We start from the raw sequence: 27,854 nt of genomic DNA on the forward strand, positions 1-27,854 counted from the left end.
GGGAGTTTAAAAGTAAAAGCTTCAATTTTTATATATATATAAAACGGAGAATGCTCGCGTCGTAGACCCGCGGCGAGACAGACGCTGCGCCCGAACCGCGCGGGTTCCTGCGCTCTTTTATTTCGTGAACGTGCGGCGGTGCAGCTCCACCGGCAAAGAAGAAGCGATGCGGTGCGCACGAAGCCGGCCACTGGTGTAGCCAGCGGGGAGCGGGGGGGGGGGGTCAAGGTGGGAGCGGGGGGGGTCAAGGTGGGAGCAGGGGGAGGTCAAGGTGGGAGCAGGGGGGGTCAAGGTGGGAGCAGGGGGGTCAAGGTGGGAGCGGGGGGGGTCAAGGTGGGAGCAGGGGGGTCAAGGTGGGAGCAGGGGGGGTCAAGGTGGGAGCAGGGGGGGTCAAGGTGGGAGCAGGGGGGGTCAAGGTGAGAGCGGGAGGGGGGTCAAGGTGGGAGCAGGGGGGGGGTCAAGGTGGGAGCGGGGAGTGATCAAGGACGCGGCGGCGACGGTGGCGCTGGTACCCGAACTTTGCCGTCCAGCGGCAACAATAATCCCAGGTCCGCCGAGCTCCCCAGGAACCGTGGGATTTTCTGAACCCCGTGGGCCGGCGAAACTCCCAGGACCCCGGGGAAAGTGACGGTGCACGCGTGTGGTTGCTAGCAGCGACGTTATTGCTTTGCAAATTATTAACATTGCCATTGTTGCGACTACTAGTGCTACCGAGCGGTGAAAATAAAGACTTCATATTGCAACAACCGTGGCGGTGGCATCCACCGCCGTGGAGCTCTGAGCGCAACGGAGAACCGGGCAGGGCAGCAGCTGCCATCTGTCCCCCACACACCCGACAGCCCCAGCACACCTTTACACACACGCACACACACAGGTCTGCACACCGTGCGTATACACCTGTACGCACCTGTCCACACACCTATATATATACACACACACATCAATGTACACACCTGTGTGTGTATATACATATACCTATACACACACGCACACACATGTCTACACACATGTCCGCAGAGTGTGCACATCTTATCCAGGGTGTGGAGGCGATTGTTACATGTCATGGGGGTGACAGGTTGGGCTAGGGGAGATGGATTATGGCAGTGTTCTTCACTAATTTTCAGAGGGGGGGCACTTTTGCCGATAAGACATCGTCAGTGCGAGGGCCGCCACACATTTGAAACCATTGGGGGGTTTGACGGCATCACGACGATGACCATGTGGGATGTTGTCACTCTGTCTTGTCGGGGGGGGGGGGCGCACGTCAGAGGCCGCACTAAAGGCCACCGGGGAACGCTAGTGGCCTGCGGGCCTTGCAATGAAGAACCCTGCATTATGGTGAATGGATGATGGACGAGGTACCAATGGGATAGGATGTATGGGCTTCAATAACAGTGATGGACTGGGTTGACAGCAATGGGCCAGCCTAATAATGGAGTGGCGAGAGCTGATCTAGGAGTGGTGGGCTCAATGAGAGGCCCAGGATGGGTATACTTTGGGGGGGGGGGGGGTGTCCTCTTTGTATATTCAATTCCTTCCCTTAACCATTTCACCACCACCCTTGCCCAATGAAGCCAAATGCTCGATTGTTTGGCAATTTCATCTTGCCTTTTTTTTTTAAAACGCGATGCAAGATTTAAAGGCTGAATCAAAGTTAAAAATAACTATTTTAATTTCGGCACAAGGCTGCTAGTAATACACACAGCGATGCGATGGCTTTCACTCCCAAACTACCCGCAGGACGTGCCATAGTGCTCCAGTATTGCGTTGTAACCATTATAAATCAATACACATTTCACAATAAAGGGGGACTTGTCATTCCTAAGACACAGGCTGCAGCACGTTAAGCCCCTGCGTTAATCGAGCCCAGGTGATGGGTTGGGATTGATGGTCTATGATGTATGGGCTAGGGTTGATGGGCTAGGATTGATGGACGAGTGTGTATAGGCTGGGGTATTATGGGCTGTGCAAGCAGGGGGGTGCGAGCCGAGGTGTGTCAGAAGCGAAACTCCCATGGCCCCGTTTCAACCACCACGACTGGAATGCAGCGTTATCGCTTCGCCACCCTGCCACCCATTTAATAAAGGGTAATGTTTTTTTTATATATATTGTCCCCATATTAAAATGGCAATATCAATAAAGTTATATATATTTTATAATTTATATTTGGGTTAGGTCACATAACAATCCGGTTACATTTCTGCTGTAAGACCCACCACCCAACAGTAAAATTGTCACGCGTGCGAGCGTTTAACGCTCATACGTAATTATAAATGTTTTGCTCACCGGTGAAGTTAGTGAGCAATTATCACAACCAGATTCAGCGATTAGATATGCCGCGATGTTCCATTCGAAAGGTCCATGAAGTCAGAGCAAAACCCAGGAAGTCGTCTAATCCATAAATGTTGGTTGCGAGAATCGTTCTCCAACTTTATCCGGTGAGCGAGCTGAAAACAATAACTGGCATCGTCAAACGCGTGTATGCAACAACTGATTTTGTTTGGCTGCGTCAAGCAGTAGAGGGTCTTGCGACAGATTTTACGGGGCCCGAACCAAAACGCAATTATGAATCGTAATACTGACTGCGCACAGCTCCATGCTTAGTTGTATTTTTCGTCGTAAATTATTTTACATTTTATTTTTAATATCTATGGTGGAGCTGTGTACCACACAGGGGCAGGCCAACAACCAATTCCAGCCGTCGCCGGACTCCAACCCTGACCCTTGCATGAAGCCACGGAGAATGGCGAGGACGGGGAGGTGTGGGATGGAGCGAGAGGAAGCGAGTCTATATAGCGTGGGGATGAGGACCCGGACCCTGGTGACTGTTTCTGGGCCGATACTGGGCCACAGACAACAGTTCCCAATGGTCATGGACATGACGTACCGTACCCCCTTTTCCACTGCCACATCTGAGCAGAGCCAGCGCGGGTATGGGTGGTTTTCCAGCGGCTATTTGCCGTGCCGAGCCGGAAACCAAACAGTGCTACTGCTGGCCTCGCAAGAAAACGTCTGAATCTGGCTGGGGGCAAAGCAGGGCCAGGGAAAACGAAGCGCTAATGACGCGTTCGTTGCATCTCACGTCATCACACCTGAGGAGTCAACAGCAAGGCGTCTAAGCGAGTTGGGAGGCGTGCGACTGTGAGCGAGTGAATGAGTGCAACCGTGAGTGTGCGAGTCAACTCAAACACAGTGTGACCGCGTCCATCGTGGGTTCCCGACTTCACACGCGGTGCTCGGCAAGGGCGGGGGAAGCGCGGTTGCAACCGTCGCAGTGCGTGGCCGGAGGTGCCCGGGGGGTGGGGCCCGGCCCCAATCCTCGGCTATTGCTGCTGCCACCGCTAGGCTTTGCTGAACCGCGTGAGCTCCTGGCGCACGGCTGGGGAAGGAGGGGGGAGGTGAAGGGGGGGGGGAGGTGAAGGGGGGGGCAGGGAGAGTGGACGGGGGATAGGTCAGGGTCTACTCGGGGGCTCTCCGATCCCTTGCCTATTGTCAGTGAGGAACACTAATGGGCGATGGCGCTTAACGAGCCGGGACGTGAATGTTGCCACCAGGGGGGAGACTGAGCCATGCGGATCCCGGTGTCTCCTGGGCCGTGCAATTGTGGCCCCGTGCACGGAGATTTGACTGCTACGAACACGGCGGCCGTGTGCACAGGGAGGGGGGGGGGAATGGAGACACGGAGCGAGAGACTGCGAGACAAAGACGTGGAGAGATACACGGAGAGAGAGACACGGAGACAGAGACACCGAGAGACGCTGAGCAACAGATCTAGAGAAAGTAAAATGGAGAGGATACAGACGGAGACACAAAGACAGAAATACACAGAGATGCAGAGAAATGGGGATGCGCAGAGACACGGCACAAGGTTGCAGGCACCTGAAGAAATTGGGGGCCCTGTGCACAGGAGCCTTCACAGCCCTCTAACATTAGAGACCCCCCCCTCCCCTCTACCAACATCGGGTCTCACCGGCCAGGATCTCCTCCTTCACCTGGTGCAGCTCCAGCCGCACGCCGGCCAGGATCTCCTAAGGCACCGCGCGCACCACACAGCCACCGTTACGACGCCCGTCCGCTCCGCGAGCACCCACTAATGGCGCCATGAACACCAAGACGGTGGCGGCGCGGTGGTAACGCCTGTGCCTCACAGCAAGAAGTGCCTGGGTTCAATTCCCCGACTAGGGAGTCTGTATGTTCCCCAACTTTCCTCTCGAAGGTAAACCCACCACGAAATGCGACCGTGTTGGCCAAACGTCCCAATTGCTGAAACCTGACCTGCCAATTTATCGATTAGGACTTCCCACACAGCAACAGCATTGCTCCTGAGCGCAAGGACATGGCAGGACCCTCCTGAAATAGCCTTGAGTCTCACAGTTAGGATGTTCTGGGTGACCATGTGGTTTTGATATCATCCTCAAATCCTCCCTATCTGACCTGGACTAACCCTCCAGTATCCACTGGCGGAGCCAGTGGGGGGGTGGGTGGCACGTGCTCCCCAATGATCCGATCGAAATCCATAATTTTCGATCGGATCATTGGGGTTTATTAGTAATAAATCGGCATTTTGCGACCCCCACTGCCTGCCACTGTGTAGCATATTATTACGTGCCAGGGACTCTATGAGATGATGTATACGCAGTGAGCGCGATGCCGATCACACATTCGCGGTTCGAATTCGACCCTCGATCGATGGCTGCGCCATCGCCGCACACACGTCAAATAAAAAGCAAGGGACAAGTCCTTACTTACTAACAACCCCTAACATTTTTAATTGCTGGAGGGGTTGCCCCTCCTACCTGAAAATCCTGGCTCCGCCATTGCCAGTATCGTGCTCAAATCGCTCATTCTGTCGCCGTAGAACTTGCACGCTCAGCTTCAGGCGGTGTCCTGCTACATCGGGCTGTTGAGCCACAAATTCTATAACCAAAGAGCTTGGCTTCGCATGGGAGGAACCCAAAGCAAACCTCGACATGAACATTCCATGCTCCGTACAGCTAGATTCAATAATTTATCTGCCTTACTGACATCCGGACACATTGCAGCTCGGCGGTAGGCTTTGGGAGTTTCACAAATCTCTCACGTGATCCACCAACCCCTGCCTCAAAATAGCACCACCACACAAAGAGGCCCCAAAACCTTGAGGCCGCAGACCCAGAGGCCTTGGCGGGCGAGTCGGTGCTAGGAACCTTTTTTGCGCGAAAATTCCAATTCGGTGCAAAAACTCAAATTCGCTGCGGCGAGACCATATGTAAGTGGGGGGGGGGGGGAGGGGCACGAACCTCTTTGAGGTTTTGCGAGGGGCCGCCATCCGGCACGGCGTGCAGCGTCAGAGACCCGACACAAGACTTGGTCCTGGTGGTGGAGGGAGGCGGGAGGGGGTGGGGGGGTGAGTGGACAGTGAGTGGGGCGAGGGTGGGGGGAGCCACAGGGATATTTGGTGGCTCAGGACCCAGGCCAGTCCCCCCGCCCCCTCCCCCAATAGCGCTGTCCCTGCATCCGCACCTGCTCAGGCTGCGCAAGGAGTTGAGCGCAGCATCCGGCTGCTTCTTCTCGGCCCCGCGGCTCATCTCCAGCCTGCAGAGACGGAGGAGGAGGAGGAGCGGGCGGTTGGTGGAGAGACATGTGGACGCACTTTGCCGGCGAATGGACAGACAGGCAGATTCACGGATGGACCATTGGTGGACGGACCGACGAACAGATGTGGAGAGGCATACGGACAGATGGACAGGGAGACAGATTACGAGACGTAGGCACCTGCTCAGGCTGCTGGAGGAGTTGAGGGAGGGACCGCGTTCCTTTCCCATGGCCTCATGGCCCATCTCCAGCCTGACGGGGATAGGGGGACAGGGGACGTACACAACGCACACGTGGACGGATGGACGGACGTGTGGACAGATGATCGCACAGATAAACAGTAAAATGGACGGAGAAATGAATCGACATACACAGGAACAGACAAGTCAATGGACAGATGGACCCGACTGATAGACGCCGTATCAATCGACAGATGGACGAACAGTTGGATGGAGATGACGCATGACGATGGGGAGGGGGAGGAGAAGGCAGACATGAAGGGACGCACTTGGACTGTGATCGACTGAGCGGCTTCCCGCTGGCCCATGGCGCCTTCTTGGGGCTCTCTGCGGGCAGACACGGGGAGAGAGAGCGGTACACTGCCAGCAACAGATGCCCAACGACACCCCCCCCACACACTCACCAACAACAACACCCAACAAACACTCGGTTCACGCACGTCACACACACACACCAATACCCAATACACACCCCCTTGTTAAATTTTGATTTAAAGCTTTCGTGACTGCAGTAATTCATATTCTTAGTTCTTTCGGTAAAGTCACGTTGAAGGGAAACAATAAAATAATAAAATATATATAAAACAATAAAAATTCTCACGACGTTTCGACCATAACACAAACGGTCGTCATCAGGTGTGTCGGTTTGTTGCCAGGTTGAAAACATGCGCACCCCTTTAGTGTTCGATTAGTGCAGCTAAGGTGCTACTTGCAGTGACTGATAAGCATCGTCTATGGGCCATTTCTAAGTGGTAGGCCTCATGTGTCAGGTTCCCTGCCCCTGATGATCTGGAAGAGTCTAGAGCTGAGATGATGCGGTCGCTATGGTGACACACCAAGAGGCCTCGTGTCTTTCTTGGGACCAGCGAACGCAGCCGGAGCCTCCTCCTACACAGAGAGACCCACCACCACAGTGATACACCATCACATCATCACACAATCACAGTGACACACCATCACAATCACACACCATCAGCCGTACGCCATCACACCATGAACCACCACAGTGACACACCATCACATCATCACACCATCAGTGGTACACCATCATAGTTGAACCTGGAGACACTCACGGGTCCCGGTGCTGGGTCTGGGGTGCCTGGGGTCCCCGTCGCTGCTGAGAGAACCCCCTGAGAGGTCTTTCTCCTGCGGGGACACACGGTGGGAGGAGGGGGGTGTCGATGATGGTGATGAGGTGTGTGGAGGCAGGAAGGCTCCGATTGTTATTCTTGTCGTGCAAGCCGCATGCCGTATAACGATGGTGTTGACGATCGTGATGACGTCGACAGCAGCGACGGTCGTCAGGATGATGGTTGTGATCATGATGAAGGCGGCAGAAGTGATGGTGACGGGGATCGTGATGGTAGTGGTGGCGGAGATGATGATGGTGATGCATGGTGATTATTGATGATGATGTTGACGAGGGACCCCACCTCCGGGCCAGCATGGCACTCATCTCATCCATTAGGCCCCCCCCAGAGCCTCCTCCTCCTCCTGAGGGCCCCCGGCTGCCCCCTCCTCCTCCAGGCCCCGACTCCTCAGTCTTGGGGGGGGGGGGTACCCAGGGGAGGGGGGGTTACAGGTGTAATCCACCTGTCCATACCAAGGGAGCCTTTCACAAGCTCGAGTCGAGGGTTTGGACATGTACTGAGGGCCATCGACGTATCGAACGCTCGATGTGTTTGATAAATCATCGATGTTCACCGAAAGGTCTCAATGAACAAGCCATTATTTACGGCAAATATCAATGTCTCTAATTCAAACGCAATGTTTGTTTATTGAATAAAACAATTCGCAACGAATCGGTCCGTTCCCGACGTGTCCACGGTTGTTGCCCAATCCCTCCGCATGGACGTTGGCTCCCGCGCGGCCCAGTCCCACAAGCGGTGTGGGGCCCTGGGGACCCTCCCGAGCTTGCCCTGGGAGACGCCCTGGGAGAGGCGCTGGGGGGGATGCGTGGACCCCTTTCTCGCAGGCCAACCCCCAGACACATTTCTCAAGTCAGCCTAGGTCCACTGCGGGCCGACCGAAGTTCAACGCAGCAACAACGGCCACGGGAACTCGGCACAAACCAATTTCTGCCATCCAAAGCACAGACGCCAGCACCCGCACTGTCCGGGGCAAACCCAGAGGCAGGCGGCAGCAACCCTCACCCCGGCCGCCCACTGACTCTTCTGGGACTCGTTGGGCCTTGGTTGCTTTGTCCGCGCCTTGGCCCCCTGACTCCACCAACCCCCAACCTCCTCGTCCTCCACTTCCGCTTTTCTTCTCCCCGCACTTCCCCACCCCCCACCCCCAATGCCACTCGCTCGCATGATGCGGTTGCGTTTTGACGCTGTTTATATATTTCCTGGGTCGTTGAACCGGGCAGGTGGCGGCTAAATTAAGCGTTGCTCGGTGTCCCTGCCTTACAGTGTTCGTGGCATTGTTTGGTTATTGTTGGAGTATGTTATCGGTGCTGTGTTGTTGTTGTGTTTATGTTGTTGTTTCTTGTTGTAGCATTGTTGTTGTCGATTGTGTCATGGTTGTTGCGATTGTTGTTGTTGGTTACCGGCTGGACTTTCTTGAGTTGGACCCCTGCGATCGAGGCCCCGAATGCAGGGGGCCTTGGGGCCGCGCTTCCTCCCGCGGGGGGCGGCGGTGGGGGAGGGGGCGGGGGTGGCGGGGCCCCACCTTGGGTCCCCTCACTCGTGGACCTCGCACCCTGGGGTCCCGTTCCACACACGGGGGCTGCAGTGTGGGCCAAAGTGGAGGCCCCGTTTCGTCCTGAAGTGGGAACAAACAGGGGTCCCATGAACCCCCTCTGATCCCTCACTCGAGTCCCCCCACCCTGCCCCGCCTCCACCCCCCCCCCTTTAAGTCCCCCCGTCACTGAAACCTAAACACGGACGGTGAGACTGACGAGGGGACACTGCAACGAGGTTGAGGACGAGGAGAGGGATGATGGGGAGGGAAAGGAGAGATGAGGGACGAATGTTATGAATGAGCGAGATGAGAAGAAGAGAAGAGGAGGTGAGGAGGGATTAGGAAAGAGGAGAGATGGTGAGAAAATAGGGGAGATGGGAAGCAGACAGATGAGAGGATAGAGATGAGGTGAGAGAAGAGGTGAAATTATAGGGAGGGAATATGTGAGACAGGAAATGCGAGATGAGGTAAGAGAGGGGAAGTGAGATGAGGGCAGGGGACAGGTGGAGAAGGAAGTGACACGGGGGAAATGAGAGGTAAGGCAAGGAGAGATGTCAACGGGAATCGAGAAGGGAAGGTGGTCGTGAGGAGGTGTTACCGTGGAAACTCTTGTCCATGTCCTGGTACAAGTCTAGGGACTCGTACAAGCTGAGATGCAGACACATGGAGACAGATACACACACAAAGACAAAGATTCCCATATAGCCTATTAAGGCCGGAATGGAACACAAGGGTGGCCAGCACAACGCCCGGCCACCTTTGTCGCTTCTCTACCCTCCTGTTGGAGGGAAACTTCCTCCAAATGCCCGGAAGCATCCTTCACAAGCCTCCTCCACAAAGGCTGATCTTGACATCGCTAGTACCAATCATCGGCAAGTACAATTAGCTCACATCCTTCTGTACCGCATCAGTCCATCTCTTCTCTAGCCCGTGCCGTACCCATTAAGTTCCTCTATCCGGCCAAACAGAAGCTGCTTGTACTTGGGATGTCTGCACATGTAGGCTACATGTCCCAGCCAACACAGCCTCGCCTCCTGGAGGAGCTTCCATAGACAAAAAAAACACAAAGATCCCCCGTGACTTTACCGAAAGACCCAAAGGATATTAACCCAGACTGTTGGGACAAGTGCTGTTAGCGAGCACCTATGAAGGCCGGCACGGCACACGGGGTGGTGGGTGGCCAGAACACCCGGCCACCTTTGTCTCCCTAGTAACTAGTGCGATGTTAACATATCGCACTAGGTACTCATTTGTGGCCGAGTCGACCTAGGAGAGGCCCAAGACCGGTTCAGATAATCATCACCGGTGTTGACCTTGAGCAGAAATTGAACCCGGGCCGCCGGGTTTGTAGTGCAACGCGCTAACCGCTACACTACACAGACACGCACACACTCATTGCACACTCACCACCATTGCCCCTCTGTGGAAACATCATAGTGCAGAAATAGGAACCATTCAGAACAGTGCTGCTCGGCAAGTTTGGTGCACTGAGAAGTGCCGGCATGGCAGAACAACGCATCAATAACGTCATACTTATCCACCACTTGAGACGTACAATAACAAAGATCCCCCTGATAGCTTTAACAGACTGTGGGGGAAAGTGCTGTTAGCGAGAGCCTATTAAGGCCGGAATGGTACGCGAGGGGGTGAGTGACCAACACCACGTCAGGCCGCCTTTGTCTCCCTGGTGATGATGTTTACACACCACACCAGGCATTCGATTATCTGAATCGAACCAGGACCGATTCAGATAATAGTCACCGGTGTTGGCCGTGAGCGGGAATCGAACTCGGGTCGCCGGGTTCGTAGCGCAGCATGCTAACCCGCTACATTACCGCTCCACCCCAATTAAGACCACACGCACACACAGGTACACATACACACACGTACATACATACACACACGTACGCACCTGTCGCCGCCCGACTCGGCCTCATCCCGATCCGGGCTTTTTGGAGGTCCTCCTCCTGAGATGATCATGCACACACACGTGTACACCAGTCCACACGCGCGTACGCCAGTCCACACGCGCGTGTACAGACAAAGTTCCCCCGTATAGTCTACACAAGCTGTTGAAGCAAGTGCTGTTGTTAACCAGCACCTATGAAGGCTGGCACGGCGCACGAGGTGGTTGGTGTGACCAGCACCACGCCCTATCGGCTTTGTTTACACATCGCACCAGGTATTCATTTAAGGTTGAGCTGATGTGGGCGAGGCCCAGGACTGGTCACTCGTCACTGATGTTGACCGTGGTGGGGAATCCAACTTGGGTGGCTGCGTTCGTTCTTTGTTGTGCAGTCTGCCGACTAGCGCACCGCAAGTCCCACATACGCACAGTGTCACGCACGCATGCACCGAGCACGCGCGGGTACTATAACCCGCGCAGCTACTGCAGATTTCCTCCCATCACCACAGAACGGAATCCCGCTTCCCCTACACCCACGTGCGTTTAACTACACAAACATACGCCGGTACAACTGCGTACACACGCGTATGCGACACACACACGTGCACACGTGTGTACACACACCACTGCCATTCGCCACTTAGTGACAGTGACGGTACCACACCGCTGGTGCCAGGCTAGGTGCACTTTGGGGCCATCACATGAAGTGTGGAAGGCTCGCTGCTGTCAGGGGGTCACGGTACAGACCCAGGTGCCATGGGTTGACTGAGATGACCATATCCCCTACTGTGCCAACTTGCTGCGTTTTACCCACCCGGCGCTCCGCTCGTTGATGCGAGGGTCACTTTTTTGCCCTCTGTTGTCGTTGGAGGGCGACTGCCTCCAACTGCCCAATAGCATCCTTCATGAGTCTCCTCCTGGCACCACTGGGACCAGTTTTCAGCAAGTCCACTCAGCCAAACATCCTTCTGTACCACATCAGCCCATCTCTTCTCTAGCCTGTGCCATACACATTTCGAACACCTCCATCTAAACAAATAGAAGCTTCTTGGGCATGCAGTGGCTGGGCATGTGGGCTACATGACCCAGCCTTGCCTACCAGAGCAGCTCACCGATACGACTGTGTCCAAATCTTTCAGGGATCTGCGAGCTCCTCACACAATCCAGCCTGGTGAAACCCAGAATGGATCAGTAGGCAGGCCAGCCTACGTTTTTCAAACCGACGCAGATGTTCCATTAGAACGGTCCACGTTTTGCAAGCATAGAGGAGGTCAGAACTATGGCTGAGTAGACTCAAACCTTTGTTTGGAGCGACAGACCAGGAAGCTTCCACACAACGTTGCACAGCTGATGAAAAGATAATGCCGCTTGACTGACTTGGATATAACACACAAGGACAAAGATCCTCCACAGAGTAGAATCTTGGGGCAAGTTTTGTTAGTGAGCACCTATCAAGACCGGCACAGCACATGAGGGGGGTGGGTGGCCACACACACACACGTTCACACACGGACGTATACAATCCAGGGCTTAAAAACGAAACTTTTTCCGAGTCCCTGGTAAACTGCAGTAGCAGTCGTAGCCACAGCCCATAGCGAGAGAGAGGTAGCCTGGATGTGGTTTGTGCGGGGCTGGAAATATTTTCCAGGTTGATGACCCGGTCATTGCTAACTGAACTTCAGTTCTGGAAACAACGACATTCACACACACACATGCACAAGATAAAGACAACGATCCACCATATAGCCTTAACAGATTGTAGGGGCAAGGACTGTTAGCGAGCACCTATGAAGGCCGGAATTGTACAAGAGGGGGTGGGTGGGCCAGCACAACGCCCGGCCGCCTTCGCCTCCCTAGTGGCAATGTTTACACACGAGGGGAGGCCCAGGACCGGTTCAGACAATCATCACTGGTGTTGGCCGTGAGCGGGAATCGAACCTGGGTCCCCGGGTTCGTGGCTTCGCACGCTTACCACTGCGGCAATGCTCCCCACCGCACACAACAACAACCGCCATTCGCCACTAAGTGGTGGTGACGTCACCACGACGCTTGTGCCAGGCCATGTGCACCTTGAGGCCACGTGAAGTGTCGAAAGCCCGCTGGCAGGAGGTCACGGGGCAGACCCAGCAGGTGCCACGGGTGGACTGACTGAGATGACCGAGATGGCCGGCTGATGCCCCACCTGTGCCCCCTACTGTGCCAACCTGCTGTGCTTTAGCCACCCGGCGCTCCGCTCGTTGTTGTGAGCGTCACTCCTCCGCCCTCCGTTGTTGCTGGAGGGCGACTGCCTCCAACTGCCCAGTAGCATCCTTCACGAGCCTCCTCCACAGAGGCCGATCTTGACACCGCTGGTACCAGTCATCGGCAAGTCCACTCAGCTCCACGTCCTCCTGTACCACATCACTCCATCTCTTCTCTAGCCCGTGCCGCGCCCGTTTAGCCCCCTCTGTCCGGCCGAACAAAAGCTGTTTAGGCATACGGTGGCTGGGCATGCGGGCTACATGACCCAGCCAACGCAGCCTTGCCTGCCGGAGGAGCTCACCGATGGGACTTTGCCCAGATCTTTCAAGGATTTGTGAGCTCCTCACACAATCCAGCCTGGTTAAACCCAGGATGGATCGTAGGCAGGCTAGCCTAAATGTTTCTAACCGGCGAAGATGCTCCATTAGGGGGGTCCACGTTTCGCAAGCGTAGAGAAGGGAGGGAATGACCGTGGCCGAGAAGACCTGAAGCTTCGTGCGGAGCGACAGACCAGGTAGCTTGCACACAGCGTTACACAACTGATGAAAAGATATTGCCGCTCGAGTGATTCGGAGTGAGACCTCTGCTGTTAAACCGGAGCCGGTCATGAGCACACTGCCCAGATATGGGAGACTATCCACTCTCTCCACAACTGCCCCATCGCCGATTGGGAATTGTGGGCGTGGAGTGTCTGATGGTACAAAATACCCAGGCAGGTGCTTAGTTTTGGTGGGGCTGATGGTAGGGCCCCACCTCTTAGTGGCACGCTCCAGTTTCAGCAGCAGCGTCTCCAACTCCTCCTCTGAATGAGCAGCTATTACCAAATCATCGGCATACATAGTGGTTGAGCAATAGGGAGCCATCCCTTGACCGCACCCGGGCATCGATCAGCCTCCCATTATATCTGTACCAGATGGCGATTCCCCCGGTACAGCTATTGAAGGCTTCATGAACTACATGGTCAAAATATATGTTAAATAATGTGGGAGCCAGAGGACATCCCTGTCGCACCCCAAGGTGTACAGGGAATGGCTCTGACTCCCAGCCACGTAGTTTTACCCGGGCCCGCTCACTATCATGAAGGTCATTAATGATCGTGAGCAGAGGGTTAGGGACTCCGAAAGCATGAAGAACAACCTAGAGCCCAGGCCTACTGATGGCATCATAGGCCTTGACCAGGTCAATAAAGCAGAGATGTAGGTCATGTTGGAATTCCCTACACCTCTGCTGTAGCAGACGGACAGAAAATATGGCAGGACCGCCCTTTCCTGAAACCGCATTGGGGCTCCGCAAGCCTCTCCTCAGCGTGCCGAGCAAGGCGATGTTGAATAATCCTTGCCAGGACCTTTCTCGGCACACTGAGTGAGATGCCCCTGTGGTTGTTACAGTCTGTGCGGTCCCCCTTCTTAAAGAGGGGGACCACCAGGGCATCCTTCCAATCCTGCGGAACCCATCCAGTGGTCCAGACTGTTGTTATGATGTCATGCAGGGCAGTCTGTGCACAAACACCACCCTCCCTCAGCATTTCGCTTGGAAGATAATTTCTGCCCGGTGCCTTTCCTGGTCTCAGACTCTGGATCGCCTTTAGTACTTCCTAAATAGATGGCACCTCAGCCAGCCACTCACAGGGGGTGACTTCTTCTTCCAATATTTGAGGCACCGCAGCCTCAGCAGGGTCATCCCCACTTTGTGCCACGATGTTTTCCTGGCTGAGGGATTTCCCCTCCCCCAGGACCTCACAGAAATGCTCAGCAAATGTGCAAACCTGTTCCTGGGGGTCGGATATTGGATCACCGTTTTTTCCCCTAATGATGGTAATAGGTGTGGCGCTGCAGGTTGCTTTTTTATGGAGTTAAATAGGGATTTGTGATCGCAGGCCACTGAGGCAGACTCCATTTCCTCAGCAACCCGCGACCACCATCCATCCTTGCAGCGCCTCACGGCTCTCCGAACCTCCGAGCGAAGGCTGCTGTAAGCCTCCTCATTCTCTGATGTGGGATGCTGTAGACGATTAGAGTGGGCCAGTCGCTTTTTCTCAACCATCCTGAACACCTCCTCTGTCAGCCAGGGTCTCTGGGGAGGTCTGGACCGCGTACCCAAAGCAGCCATTGCAGCTGCATGAGTCACAGTCCTAAACCTCGCCCATTTACCCTCGACATCAGGAGGAGTGGGGGACGATGCCAACCCCAGCCGCAAGCGATGATGAAATTCTGGCTTGCAACTTTCATCAGCTAGTTGAGACCAGGCCACCTTAGGTTGGAATGTGGTCCTGGGTGTACACTCACCACCGGAGTGAAAGAATGGCAGACGCATCTTACAGATGACTAGTCGATGGTCAGAGGGCAGATCAGCTCCACGGAAGGTCCTGGTGTCAAGGACATGGGCTCGCATCCGCTGGCCCGTTACTATGTAGCCCAGCAGATGTTCCTGCTTAGACCCGGCATGCATCCATGATGTTGTGTGGATGTGCCGATGCCGGAACAGCATGTTGGTAAATACGAGCCCATGGGCTGCACAAAAAGCTAGCAGCCTCCTACCGTTGTTATTGAGCTCATCTGGCCCATGCCTTCCAATCACTCCAGACCAGGTGCCAGCATCATGACCAACTCGGGCATTGAAGTCACCGCACACGGCCACACACACAGACACACACACAGACACAAACACACACACACACACGTGGCTACACGTGCCACCCCTCCTCCCAATGCAATGTACGTGGTGCCCCCCCCCCCCCATATCAATCCTTAAGACTCAACCTCAACACTTCCCAAGTGTCACCCCTGATTCTATGACCCAGTAAACAGTGGGAGAGGGAGCACAACAGGTGGGGGGTGGGGGGGGGGGTGCACATAACCTCACCTGTGACACAAATCTGTTGTGCGTCGCACCCCGTGTACAGGTGCCCCCCCCCCGCGTGCTTCTGTACTGGTCACACCCACCCCATGCACCCCCAAAGGCACACACACACTCACGTACAACTACAGACACAGAGATACACACACAGGTGCCTCCAGGCCACCCTCCCTCTTCCTACGAGGCCCCCCCCACACCCCCCCCCCGTACCTCCCGCACCCCCCACCGAGAGCGCCTCGGCCCCCCACGTCATGGCGTTGGTGAAGAGGTTGGCGTCGTCCTCGCTCGTGAAGCTCAGGCCGAACACGCGGCCCTCGCTGCGCCACTGCAGGAAGGTTGGGGTGGCGCGGTGGAAGCGCGTGTCCTGCGACAGGTGGCACTCCAGCACCGTCTGGGGACAGGGGGGGGCACGGAGTGAGGGGGGGGCACGGAGTGAGGGGGGGCACGGAGTGAGGGGGCGCACGGAGTGAGGGGGGCACGGAGTGAGGTGGCGCACGGAGTGAGGGGGCGCACGGAGTGAGGGGGGGCACGGAGTGAGGGGGGGCACGGAGTGAGGGGGGGCACGGAGTGAGGGGGGTACGGAGTGAGGGGGGGGTGTACGGGGTGAGGCGGATGGGGCACAGGGTGAGTGGGGGGCAGCGGCGAGGGCAGGGCGGTGAGGTGTGTGAGGTGTGTGTATGTGTGTATGTGTGGTGTGTGTGGTGTGTGTGGTGTGTGTGTGTGGTGTGTGTGGTGTGTGTGAGGTGTGTGTGTGTGTGGTGTGTGTGGTGTGTGTGTGGTGTGTGTGGTGTGTGTGTGTGGTGTGTGTGTGTGGTGTGTGTGTGTGTGGTGTGTGTGGTGTGTGTGTGTGTGTGGTGTGTGTGTGGTGTGTGTGGTGTGTGTGGGGTGTGTGGTGTGTGTGGTGTGTGTGTGTGTGGTGTGTGTGTGTGGTGTGTGTGTGGTGTGTGTGTGTGGTGTGTGTGATGTGTGTGAGGTGTGTGTGGTGTGTGGTATGTGTGTGTGGTGTGTGTGTGTGGTGTGTGTGGTGTGTGTGTGTGGTGTGTGTGTATGTGTGTGTGGTGTGTATGTGTATGTGTGTGTGGTTTGTGTGTGTGGTGTGTGTGTGTGGTATGTGTGTGGTGTGTGTGTATGTGTGTGGTGTATATGTGTGTGTGGTGTGTGTGTGTGTGTGGTGTGTGGTGTGTGTGTGGTGTGTGTGTGTATGTGTGTGTGTGTGGTGTATATGTGTGTGTGGTGTGTGTGGTGTGTGTGTGTGTGGTGTGTGTGTATGTGTGTGTGGTGTGTGTGTGGTGTGTGTGGTGTGTGTGTGTGGTGTGTGTGGTGTGTGTGGTGTGTGTGTGGTGTGTATGTGTGTGTGGTGTGTGTGGTGTGTGTGAGGTGTGTGTGTGTGTGAGGTGTGTGTGTGTGGTGTGTATGTGTGTATGTGTGTGTGTAGGTATGTGTGTGTGTGAGGTGTGTGTATGTGTGTGAGATGTGTGTATGTGTGTGAGGTGTGTGTGTGGTGTGTGTGTGTATGTGTGTGTGGTGTGTGTGTATGTGTATGTGTGTATGTGTGTGAGGTGTGTGTGTATGTGTGTGTGTGTGTGGTGTGGTGTGTGTGTGTATGTGTATGTGTGTATGTGTGTGAGGTGTGTGTGTATGTGTGTGGTGTGTGTGTGGTGTGTATGTGTGTGTGTGTAGGTATGTGTGTGTGTGAGGTGTGTGTATGTGTGTGTGAGGTGTGTGTATGTGTGTGAGGTGTGTGTGTGTATGTATGTGTGTGTGTGGTGTGGTGTGTGTGTATGTGTATGTGTGTATGTGTGTGAGGTGTGTGTGTATGTGTGTGTGTGTGTGTGTGGTGTGTGTGTGTATGTGTATGTGTGTATGTGTGTGAGGTGTGTGTGTATGTGTGTGGTGTGTGTGTGGTGTGTATGTGTGTGTGTAGGTATGTGTGTGTGTGAGGTGTGTGTATGTGTGTATGTGTGTGTGAGGTGTGTGTATGTGTGTGAGGTGTGTGTGTGGTGTGTGTGTGTATGTGTGTGTGTGTGTGGTGTGTGTGTATGTGTATGTGTGTATGTGTGTGAGGTGTGTGTGTATGTGTGTGTGTGTTCACCTATAACTGCCATCTCGTCACTGCGATGCTGGACGAGAACCTCCGCAGGCCGCGTGGGCGATTGTTTTTTTTGTTTATCACCTCACCACTGTGCCTCACCACCACCGCGCCTCACCACCACCGTGCCTCACCACCGTGCCTCACCACCACCGCGCCTCACCACCGTGCCTCACCACCGCGCCTCACCACCGTGCCTCACCACCGTGCCTCACCACCACCGCACCTCACCACCGTGCCTCACCACCGTGCCTCACCACCACCGCGCCTCACCACCGTGCCTCACCACCGTGCCTCACCACCACCGCGCCTCACCACCACCGCGCCTCACCACCGTGCCTCACTACCGTGCCTCACTACCACCGAGCCTCACCACCGAGCCTCACCACCGCGCCTCACCACCGCGCCTCACCACCGCGCCTCACCACCGTGCCTCACCACCGTGCCTCACCACCGTGCCTCACCACCGCGCCTCACCACCGCGCCTCACCACCGCGCCTCACCACCACCGCGCCTCACCACCGCGCCTCACCACCGCGCCTCACCACCGCGCCTCACCACCGCGCCTCACCACCGTGCCTCACCACCGTGCCTCACCACCACCGCGCCTCACCACCGTGCCTCACCACCGTGCCTCACCACCACCGCGCCTCACCACCGTGCCTCACCACCGCGCCTCACCACCACCGCGCCTCACCACCACCGAGCCTCACCACCACCGAGCCTCACCACCGCGCCTCACCACGCCGGTCAGCTAGGGCTTAGCGAGTGCCGTGCAGCAGCGCGCTGCACAATTTCCCTACACCGCCCTCTGCTGACCCCGCAGCCAGCACAGCGCTTGGACACCGGCTCGAGGCGGTCGCTCTCCCGCCCTCGTGCGGCGCAGTCCAGGCTCAAAAGTGGCTCAGCTGCCGAGATCTGCCGAGATCGGGCGGATTCCCCGTGGCTTGGCCGTAGGAGGGGGACACGCGCAGGAATAATGATAACCACCACAGTCATAGGACTGTAATAGCGGCCGTTTGTTTACACGAGTCGGAGAGGCAGCAGAGTGCGTGGAGGGGATTAGAGTGAGGTGAGAGTGGTGGGGTGGGAGAGTGCGTGGAGGGGATTAGAGTGAGGTGGGAGTGGTGAGGTGGGAGAGTGCGTGGAGGGGGGCAGAGTGAGGTGGGAGTGGTGGGGTGGGAGAGTGCGTGGAGGGGATTAGAGTGAGGTGGGAGTGGTGAGGTGGGAGAGTGCGTGGAGGGGAGTAGAGTGAGGTGGGAGTGGTGGGGTGGGAGAGTGCGTGGAGGGGATTAGAGTGAGGTGGGAGTGGTGGGGTGGGAGAGTGCGTGGAGGGGAGTAGAGTGAGATGGGAGTGGTGAGGTGGGAGAGTGCGTGGAGGGGAGCAGAGTGAGGTGGGAGTGGTGAGGTGGGAGAGTGCGTGGAGGGGAGTAGAGTGAGATGGGAGTGGTGAGGTGGGAGAGTGCGTGGAGGGGAGTAGAGTGAGATGGGAGTGGTGAGGTGGGAGAGTGCGTGGAGGGGAGCAGAGTGAGGTGAGAGTGGTGAGGTGGGAGAGTGCGTGGAGGGGAGCAGAGTGAGGTGAGAGTGGTGAGGTGGGAGAGTGCGTGGAGGGGAGCAGAGTGAGGTGAGAGGGGAGTGTTAGGCAGGAGTGAGTCCATGGAGTATCTTGAATAAAGCGAGTGCAATCTTGACATTGATCTGAGATTGTATTGGGAAGTAGCGGAGGGATTGCAGGTTGGGGGTGATGTGGTCTTGGACGGTGGGCTCCCTGAACACTGCAATTGAGAGTCACTGCTCTACATCAACAACAGCCACTAAGTGACGGTGACGTCACCACGGTGCTTGAGCAAGAAGCGGTACCCCTCGAGGCAACGTGAAGTGTGGAACACTCGCTGCCAGGTCTTTGGACGGACCCAGGTGCCATGGGTTAACTGAGATGGCTGGTAGAGGTACTGCCTGCATCCTCCCCCACACCCCACTGTGCCAACTTGATGCCTTTTAGTCGCCCTGGGCTCCACTCGTTGTTGTGAGCATAATTCCTCTGCCCTCTGCTTTTGTTGGAGGGCACCTGCCTCCAATTGCCAAAGTAGCGTCCTTAACGAGCCTCCTCCTCAGAGACAAATCCAACCAGCTCCACATCCTGCGGTACTGCATCAGGCCATCTCCTCTCCAGCCCGTGCAGCACTCGCTCAGCCTCTTCTATCTGGATGTGGGCTACATGACCCATACCGATGCAGCCTTGCCTGCTGGAGGAGAGCTTCCTGATCGGACTGTGTCCAGATCTTTCAAGGATTTGTGAGCTCCATCACACAATCCAGTCTGGTTAAACCCAGGATGGATCGTACGGAGGCCAGCCTGGGTGTTTTGAACCGGCGCAGATGTTCCTTCAAAAAGGGGTCCACATTTCGCAAGCGCAGTGAAGGGAGGGCATGACTGTGGCGGAGTATGACCCGGAGCTTCGTATGGAGCGACAGGCAGCTTCAACACAGCGTTATGCAGCTGATGAGAAGATGCCGCTTAACAAGACCCCCCGTGTAGCCTTAACAGACTGTTGGGGCCAGTGCTGTTAGCGAGCACTTATGTAGGCCGGAACAGCACACGATAGGGGTGGGTGGCCAGCACCACGCCCAGCTGCCTTTATCTCCCGAGGGGCAATGTTTACATACCGCACTAGATACTCATTTGAGGCTGAGTCGACCTGGGGAGGCCCAGGACTGGTTCAGATAATCGTCACGGGTGTCGACTGTGAGCAGGAATCGAACCCAGGTCGCCGGGTTCATAGCGCAGCGCGCTAATCACTGCTCCACCGCTCCCCAAACACACAACAACAAAATATCCTCCGTGTAGCCTTAACAGACTGTAGGAGCAAGTGCTTGCTCAGACGAACCCTGCTTCTAGCCTCGTTTTCCTACTGGGTCGACTGCCCCTGATCTGTCTGAAGCTGTGTGGGACACACAAACTCGTACACACACGACAAAGACACCCCATATAGCCTTAACAGACTGTAGGGGCAAGTGCTGTTAGCGAGCACCTATGAAGGCCATAACGGTACACGAGGGGGTGGGTGGTCAGCACCACGCCTGACTGCCTTTGTCTCCCTAGTGGCAATGTTTACACCGCACTAGATACTCATTTGAGGCTGAGTCGACCTAGGGGAGGCCCGGGACCAGTTCAGATAATCGTCACTGGTGTTGGCCGTGAGCGGGAATCGAACCCGTGTCGGCGGGTTCATAGCGCAGCGCGCTAACCGCTACACTACCGCTCCCCATACACACCTACACACACCTACACACACACACACCTACACACACACCTACACACCTGCTGGTCGTATACACGCTGCCCCCACACGCGGATGGAGGTGCGCTCCTTGAGGAGGTGGATGGACGCGGGACCGGATTCCCCCGCTCGCCCCCCAGCACACGGAACCCAGCGGCGACTCGAGTCATCGTAGAACATTGGGACAGCGACCACCACCGCTAGCTCACTGTGGACATCGGCACGGAGACATCAACATCGAGACGTCGACATTGACACGTCAACGTGGAGACATCAACACATCAACACGGAGACATCCAGACATCAACACGGAGACATCAACACATCAACACGGAGACATCCAGACATCAACACGGAGACATCAACACATCAACACGGAGACATCCAGACATCAACACGGAGACATCAACACATCAACACGGAGACATCCAGACATCAACACGGAGACATCAACACATCAACACGGAGACATCCAGACATCAACACGGAGACATCAACACATCAACACGGAGACATCCAGACATCAACACGGAGACATCAACACATCAACACGGAGACATCCAGACATCAACACGGAGACATCAACACATCAACACGTAGACATTGGGATTCTGGTGAACGCAGACAAAGACTCGTGGAGACGGAGCCGTGGGGGACACAGAGACGTGGGAGATGTGGGGACACGGGGGACACAGAGACGTGGGGACACGGGGGAGACATGGGGAGTGGGAGACGTGGGGGACATGGGGGGCACGGGGGATACAGAGACGTGGGGACACGGGGGACAGGGGGACACAGAGACGTGGGGACACGGGGTAGACATGGGAGACATGGGGAGTGGGAGACGTGGGGGACATGGGGGACGTGGGGGACACGCGGAACACGTAGGGAGACACGTGGGAGACATGGGAGACATGGGGAGTGGGAGACGTGGGGGACATGGGGGACGTGGGGGACACTCGGAACACGTAGGGAGACACGTGGGAGACATGGGAGACATGGGGAGTGGGAGACGTGGGGGACATGGGGGACACGGGGGACACGCGGAACACGTAGGGAGACACCCCGGCCGGTGGGGGGGGGTCCCGTGGAGTCACTCACCTGCTGGTCTCCGCAGGTCCCCCGGGTCCCGCGGGGACCGTGGGAAGCAGTCTCCTGCTGCTCATAGGGCCGGAGCTGGGAGAGAACACAGGCGCAGCGTTCGGATCACGTGTGTCTGCGTGTGTGTCTGTGTGTGTGTTGTATGAGTGTTCGTGTGTATGTATTGGTGTGTGTGTGTGTTCCACAGTGCGAGTTCAGCTAAGGGAGGCCAGACCACATCCGGTCGGCTCTCTCACACACGCAGACAAATATGCGTACACATCAACACTTGTACACACACAGACACACAATTACATATCAACACTTGTACACACAATTACACATCAACACTTGTACACACACACAGACACACAATTACACATCAACACTTGTACACACACAGACACACAATTACACATCAACACTTGTACAACACACACACATCAACACTTGTACACACACACAGACACACAATTACACATCAACACTTGTACACACAGACACACAATTACACATCAACACTTGTACAACACACATACACATCAACACTTGTACACACACACAATTACACATCAACACTTGTACACACACACAGACACACAATTACACATCAACACTTGTACACACAGACACACAATTACACATCAACACTTGTACACACACACACAGACACACAATTACACATCAACACTTGTACACACACACACAATTACACATCAACACTTGTACACACACACACAATTACACATCAACACTTGTACACACAGACACACAAGTACACATCAACACTTGTACACACACAGACACAATTACACATCAACACTTGTACACACACAGACACACAATTACACATCAACACTTGTACACACACAGACACACAATTACACATCAACACTTGTACACACACACACAGACACAATTACACATCAACACTTGTACAACACACATACACATCAACACTTGTACACACACACACACAGACACATAATTACACATCAACACTTGTACACACACACACAACACTTGTACAACACACATACACATCAACAATTGTGCACACACACACATACACATCAACACTTGTACAACAACAACCGCCATTCGCCACTAAGTGGCGGTGACGTCACCACGACGCTTGTGCCAGGCCATGTGCACCTTGAGGCCACGTGAAGTGTCGAACGCCCGCTGGCAGGAGGTCACGGGGAAGACCCAGCAGGTGCCACGGGTTGACTGACTGAGATGACTGGCTGATGCACCACCTGTGCCCCCTACTGTGGCAACCTGCTGTGCTTTAGCCACCCGGCGCTCCGTTCGTTGTTGTGAGCGTCGCTCCTCCGCCCTCCGTTGTTGTTGGAGGGCGACTGCCTCCAACTGCCCAGTAGCGTCCTTCACGAGCCTCCTCCACAGAGGCCGATCTTGACACCGCTGGTACCAGTCATCGGCAAGTCCACTCAGCTCCACGTCCTCCCGTGCCACATCACTCCATCTCTTCTCTAGCCCGTGCCGCGCCTGCTTAGCCCCCTCGATCCGGCCGAACAAAAGCGGTTTCGGCATGCGGTGGCTGGGCATGCGGGCTACATGACCCAGCCATCGCAGCCTTCCCTGCCGGAGGAGCTCACCGATGGGACCTTGCCCAGATCTTTCAAGGATTAGTGAGCTCCTCACACAATCCAGTCTGGTTAAACCCAGGATGGATCGTAGGCAGGCCAGCCTAAATGTTTCTAACCGGCGAAGATATTCCATTAGGGGGGGTCCACGTTTCGCAAGCGTAGAGAAGGGAGGTAGCTTCCACACAGCGTTACGCAACCGATGAAAAGATATTGCCGCTCGACTGATTCGGAGTGAGACCTCTGCTGTTAAACTGGAGCCAGTCATAAGCACACTGCCCAGGTATGGGAAAACAACCCCCTACCTCCTCGCGGTGCCGGACGGGCAACTCTGTCGTGGACAGTGCTGTGGGGGGAGGTCCAATTGTGATTGGCTCCTCCCCTCATGGCGTCTGTGTCCACCACGGGGGCTAAGCGGGGGCTCTGGACGGGTGCGAGGGGCTGGTAACCCCTCCACCTTCAATTAATTACCACTAAACCGCGAATTAAGTATATAACTTGTACAACACACAGACACATCAACACTTACACACACACACAAATACAGACACATCAACACTTGTACAACAGAGGCAAAAATGCATACACATCAACACTTAAACACGCAAATATATACATATTAACTCTTGAACAACACAGACACATGCATAAACACGTGTACAACTAAAAAGATGAAGATCCCCCGTATAGCCTGAACACACTGTTGGGGGCAAGTGCTGTTAGCACGGCACACGAGGGGGTGGGTGACCAGTAACACGCCCGGCCGCCTTTGTCTCCCCAGTGGCCATGTTTACACATCGCACCGGGTACTCATTTGAGGCGGAGTCAACCTAGAGGAGGCCCAGAACCGATTCAGATAGCCACTGGTGTTGGCCGTGAGCGGGTAAGTCCCTCGGGTCGGTTCATAGCGCAACGCGCTAACCGTTGCACCACCGCTCCCCCCCCCATTCTTTCGCACGACACATGCACCCACACTCACGACACACACAACCACGACATACACACACACAACCACGACACACACACACAACCACGACATACACACACACTCACGACACACAACCACGACATACACACACACAACCACGACATACACCCACACTCACGACACACAACCACGACATACACACACAACCACGACATACACCCACACTCACGACACACAACCACGACATACACACACAACCACGACATACACACACACAACCACGACATACACACACACTCACGACACACAACCACGACATACACACACACACAACCACGACATACACCCACACTCACGACACACAACCACGACATACACACACACAACCACGACATACACACACACGCACGTGTTCGCGAAAGGGCGGATACGCACGGTGTGTTTACCCCCTTAGAAAAGGGGACCTGAATAAGTGAGGGGGATCTGGGGGGGGGGGGGGGGAGGAGGGCGCTGTCAGGATGGGTGAGGGGTAGGGGGCTGGTAGTGAACCCGAGTTGGGGTTTTTTGTGGGGGCACACGCGGGGCTGGTGGGACATTTTGGCTGGGATCACCACAAACCACACTCAGCATCACCGTCAGCACCATCACCATCACTTGCGACCGGGGCTTCCATTCAGATTTCGGGAAAATCTTCCACGAACATGATCATGATGGTCACCACCACCACTCCCATCAACCACCACTAACATTATCACCATCACTACACACATCACCATCACTGTCTGTAATCCTCATTACCACCACAATTATTATCACAATCATCACGACTAAAACACTGCGACTACCAACGTGACCATCAACACCACCCCCTCGACAGCCATCACCCTCAAGCCACCATCATCACCACCATCACCACTCTCTCTCCCTCCCTCCCACCAGCACCACCCCCTCCCACCAGCACCACCACCACTCCGTCCCACCAGCACTACCACCACCACCACTCCCTCCCACCAGCACCACCGCCACCACCACTCCCTCCCACCAGCACCACCACCACCACTCCCTCCCACCAGCACCACCTCCACCACCACCACCACCCCCTCCCACCAGCACCACTCCCTCCCACCAGCACCACCACCACCACTCCCTCCCACCAGCACCACCACCACCACTCCCTCCCACCAGCACCACCACCACCACCACCACTCCCTCCCACCAGCACCACCACTCCCTCCCACCAGCACCACCACCACCACCACTCCCTACCACCACCACCACTCCCTCCCACCACCACCACTCCCTACCACCACTCCCTCTTACCACCACCACTCCCTCCCACCACCACCACCACCACTCCCTCCCACCACCACCACTCCCTCCCACCAGCACCACTACCACTCCCCCCCACCACCACCACCACTCCCTCCCACCAGCACCACCACCACTCCCTCCCACCAGCACCACCACTCCCTCCCACCAGCACCATCACTCTCTCCCACCACCACCACCGCTCCCCACCACCACAACCACCGCTCCCTACCACCACCATCATCATTCCCACTCCCTGTCATCACCACCACTACCTCCAACTACCACAACTCCCTTCCACCACCACCACCGCTCCCTTCCACCACCGCTCACTACTCCCTTCAACCACCACCACTCCCTTCCACATCACAGCCACACCCCAGGCCCAGTTCGCGCCGGGTCGGGGCCTCGCGCCTCGCCTCGCGCACCCTTAGACAAAGGGGACCCGGCCCCTCTCCCCCCAGCACCCCCTCTGCACCCCCTCTGCACCCCCTCGCTCCCTCCACACACCTCGTGTGTCTGCGCGGGACCGGGGCGGGGGACTCCGGCACCAGGGCGGGAGGCGGCGGCGGCTGCCGGTGACGACGAGGAGGAGGAATGGGAGGATGATGAGGTGCTGGAGAACGAGGTGGATGAGATGAATGAGAATGATAATGCGGATGATGATGCTGCTGATGTTGTGTATGAGAAAGACGAGGCGGATGATGACGATGTGGTGGATGATGATGGCGATGTGGTGGATGATGATGGCGATGTGGTAGTGGATGACGATGTGGTAGTGGATGACGATGTGGTAGTGGATGATGATGTGGTGGTGGATGATGATGTGATCGTGGATGATGATGTGATGGTGGATGATGATGTGATGGTGGATGATGATGCGTAGAGGTCACGCATCTCTCCCCTCCACACGCGCACGCGCAAAACCTCCCCTGCAGCCCGAGCGGCGAGTGTGAGCACGTGTTAATTCATTCGTGTTCTCATTCACTCGCACGCGGTATCATTCACAAGCATGTCTACTCACGTCCCCTCATTCATTCCCGTCTACTCAGACGTGATTTCATTCATTCACGCGTGCACCCGGCGCTTTCATTCATTCGTGTGCTCAGAAACATGCTGTCATTCATTCACTTGTACTCATCGCAAGTGCTTTCATTCAATCGTTAATTTATCCACACCTGTGCTTTCGCTCGTGTACGCACTCTTAAAATTCATTCACACCTGCTTCAATCAATACGTGCTCATTCACACACGTGCTTCAACTCATTCACGTACTTTCATTCATCCACTCACTCACACGTGCATTCATTCGCTAGCACGTGGGGGTGGGGCCAAGCGTCAAGTCACGCCTCTACGCAGCTCCACCCCGGGGAGGTTTCTCTTGGGGACTCCGGCAGAGTGGAGTGGATCAGGGCAGAGCGGAGTGGATCCGGGCAGAGCGGAGCACGAGGGAGCGGGGTGGAGCACGAGGGAGCGGGGTGGAGCACGAGAGAGCGGAGTGGAGCACGAGGAAGCAGAGTGGAGCCGGGCAGAGTGGAGCCGGGCAGAGTGGAGCACGGGAACGCGGAATACTGCCGCTGTTGCTGCTATCAGTCGTCCTACCTTGACCTGTCTAAACTCAGTAGAAGCTGGGCATACCCCCTCACATCTGATGCAGCTTAATCACAGTTCTGTCGTGGTACAGTGCGTTGGGTATGTTTTGGATACAATTGCTGAGCACAGGTACGAAGGTAAAGCGGCCAGCAACACACAGCGCTATCCGAGAAGTAAACAGAGGGGTGTTATTATCGGTGTAAGAGCTTGGGGGAAGCGACGACGGGAGGGAATTCCACAGTGGAGCAGTGGCAAGGGAGGAAGAGGCAGGTTGGAGAAGTGGTGTGTGACCTGCAGGATGGTGGAGCGTAATACACGTTTTTTTGGGTTGGTTCGCGTAAAAATAAATGTGTCGTTAAACCCGCCGCCACCACCACCCGACAGAGCCAATTAGAAAGTTTTTTCACGTAAACAGAACATGTTGGACAGCAAATCCACATTTGTTCACACCGGTCTGCTGTGCTAGTAG

The 27,854-nt window shown here is 55.7% G+C and overlaps 1 protein-coding gene across 2 annotated transcripts; it reads right to left on the minus strand.

Annotated features, from left to right (window-relative positions):
- Positions 1-1,654: 1,654 nt before the first annotated feature.
- LOC116943266 (vasodilator-stimulated phosphoprotein-like) lies at positions 1,655-27,109 on the minus strand. Of its 2 annotated transcripts, XM_032955978.2 has the most exons (16): positions 26,303-27,108; positions 21,971-22,045; positions 20,912-21,077; positions 15,712-15,892; positions 10,411-10,465; positions 9,097-9,146; positions 8,365-8,579; positions 7,247-7,356; positions 6,887-6,959; positions 6,650-6,701; positions 6,083-6,140; positions 5,755-5,826; positions 5,503-5,574; positions 5,280-5,352; positions 3,971-4,028; positions 1,655-3,379 (listed from the first exon to the last, which is right to left on the minus strand). In XM_032955978.2, exons 2-16 carry the CDS (start codon positions 22,033-22,035, stop codon positions 3,342-3,344), a joined length of 1,338 nt encoding a protein of 445 aa, XP_032811869.1. In that variant the 5' UTR covers positions 22,036-22,045; positions 26,303-27,108; the 3' UTR covers positions 1,655-3,341. The 2 variants fall into 2 exon arrangements, with proteins under 2 accessions (XP_032811869.1, XP_075923783.1); XM_076067668.1 differs by lacking the exons at positions 9,097-9,146; positions 10,411-10,465 and having other exon boundaries at positions 26,303-27,109.
- Positions 27,110-27,854: the final 745 nt, after the last annotated feature.

This window comes from Petromyzon marinus, chromosome 17 (genome assembly GCF_048934315.1).
Source record: "Petromyzon marinus isolate PM22_M1 ecotype Great Lakes invasive population chromosome 17, UKy_Petmar_22M1.pri1.0, whole genome shotgun sequence".
NCBI lineage: Eukaryota > Metazoa > Chordata > Hyperoartia > Petromyzontiformes > Petromyzontidae > Petromyzon > Petromyzon marinus.

Bases quoted from the DNA above. Each gene is read 5' to 3' on its own strand.
- LOC116943266 (XM_032955978.2), bottom strand. From the start codon at position 22,035: ATGAGCAGCAGGAGACTGCTTCCCACGGTCCCCGCGGGACCCGGGGGA. The intron at 8,580-9,096 runs GTAACACCTCCT...TTCCCACTTCAG, and splicing joins CATGGACAAGAGTTTCCACG to GACGAAACGGGGCCTCCACT. The intron at 5,575-5,754 runs GTGCCTACGTCT...CCGTCTCTGCAG, and splicing joins TCCTCCAGCAGCCTGAGCAG to GCTGGAGATGAGCCGCGGGG.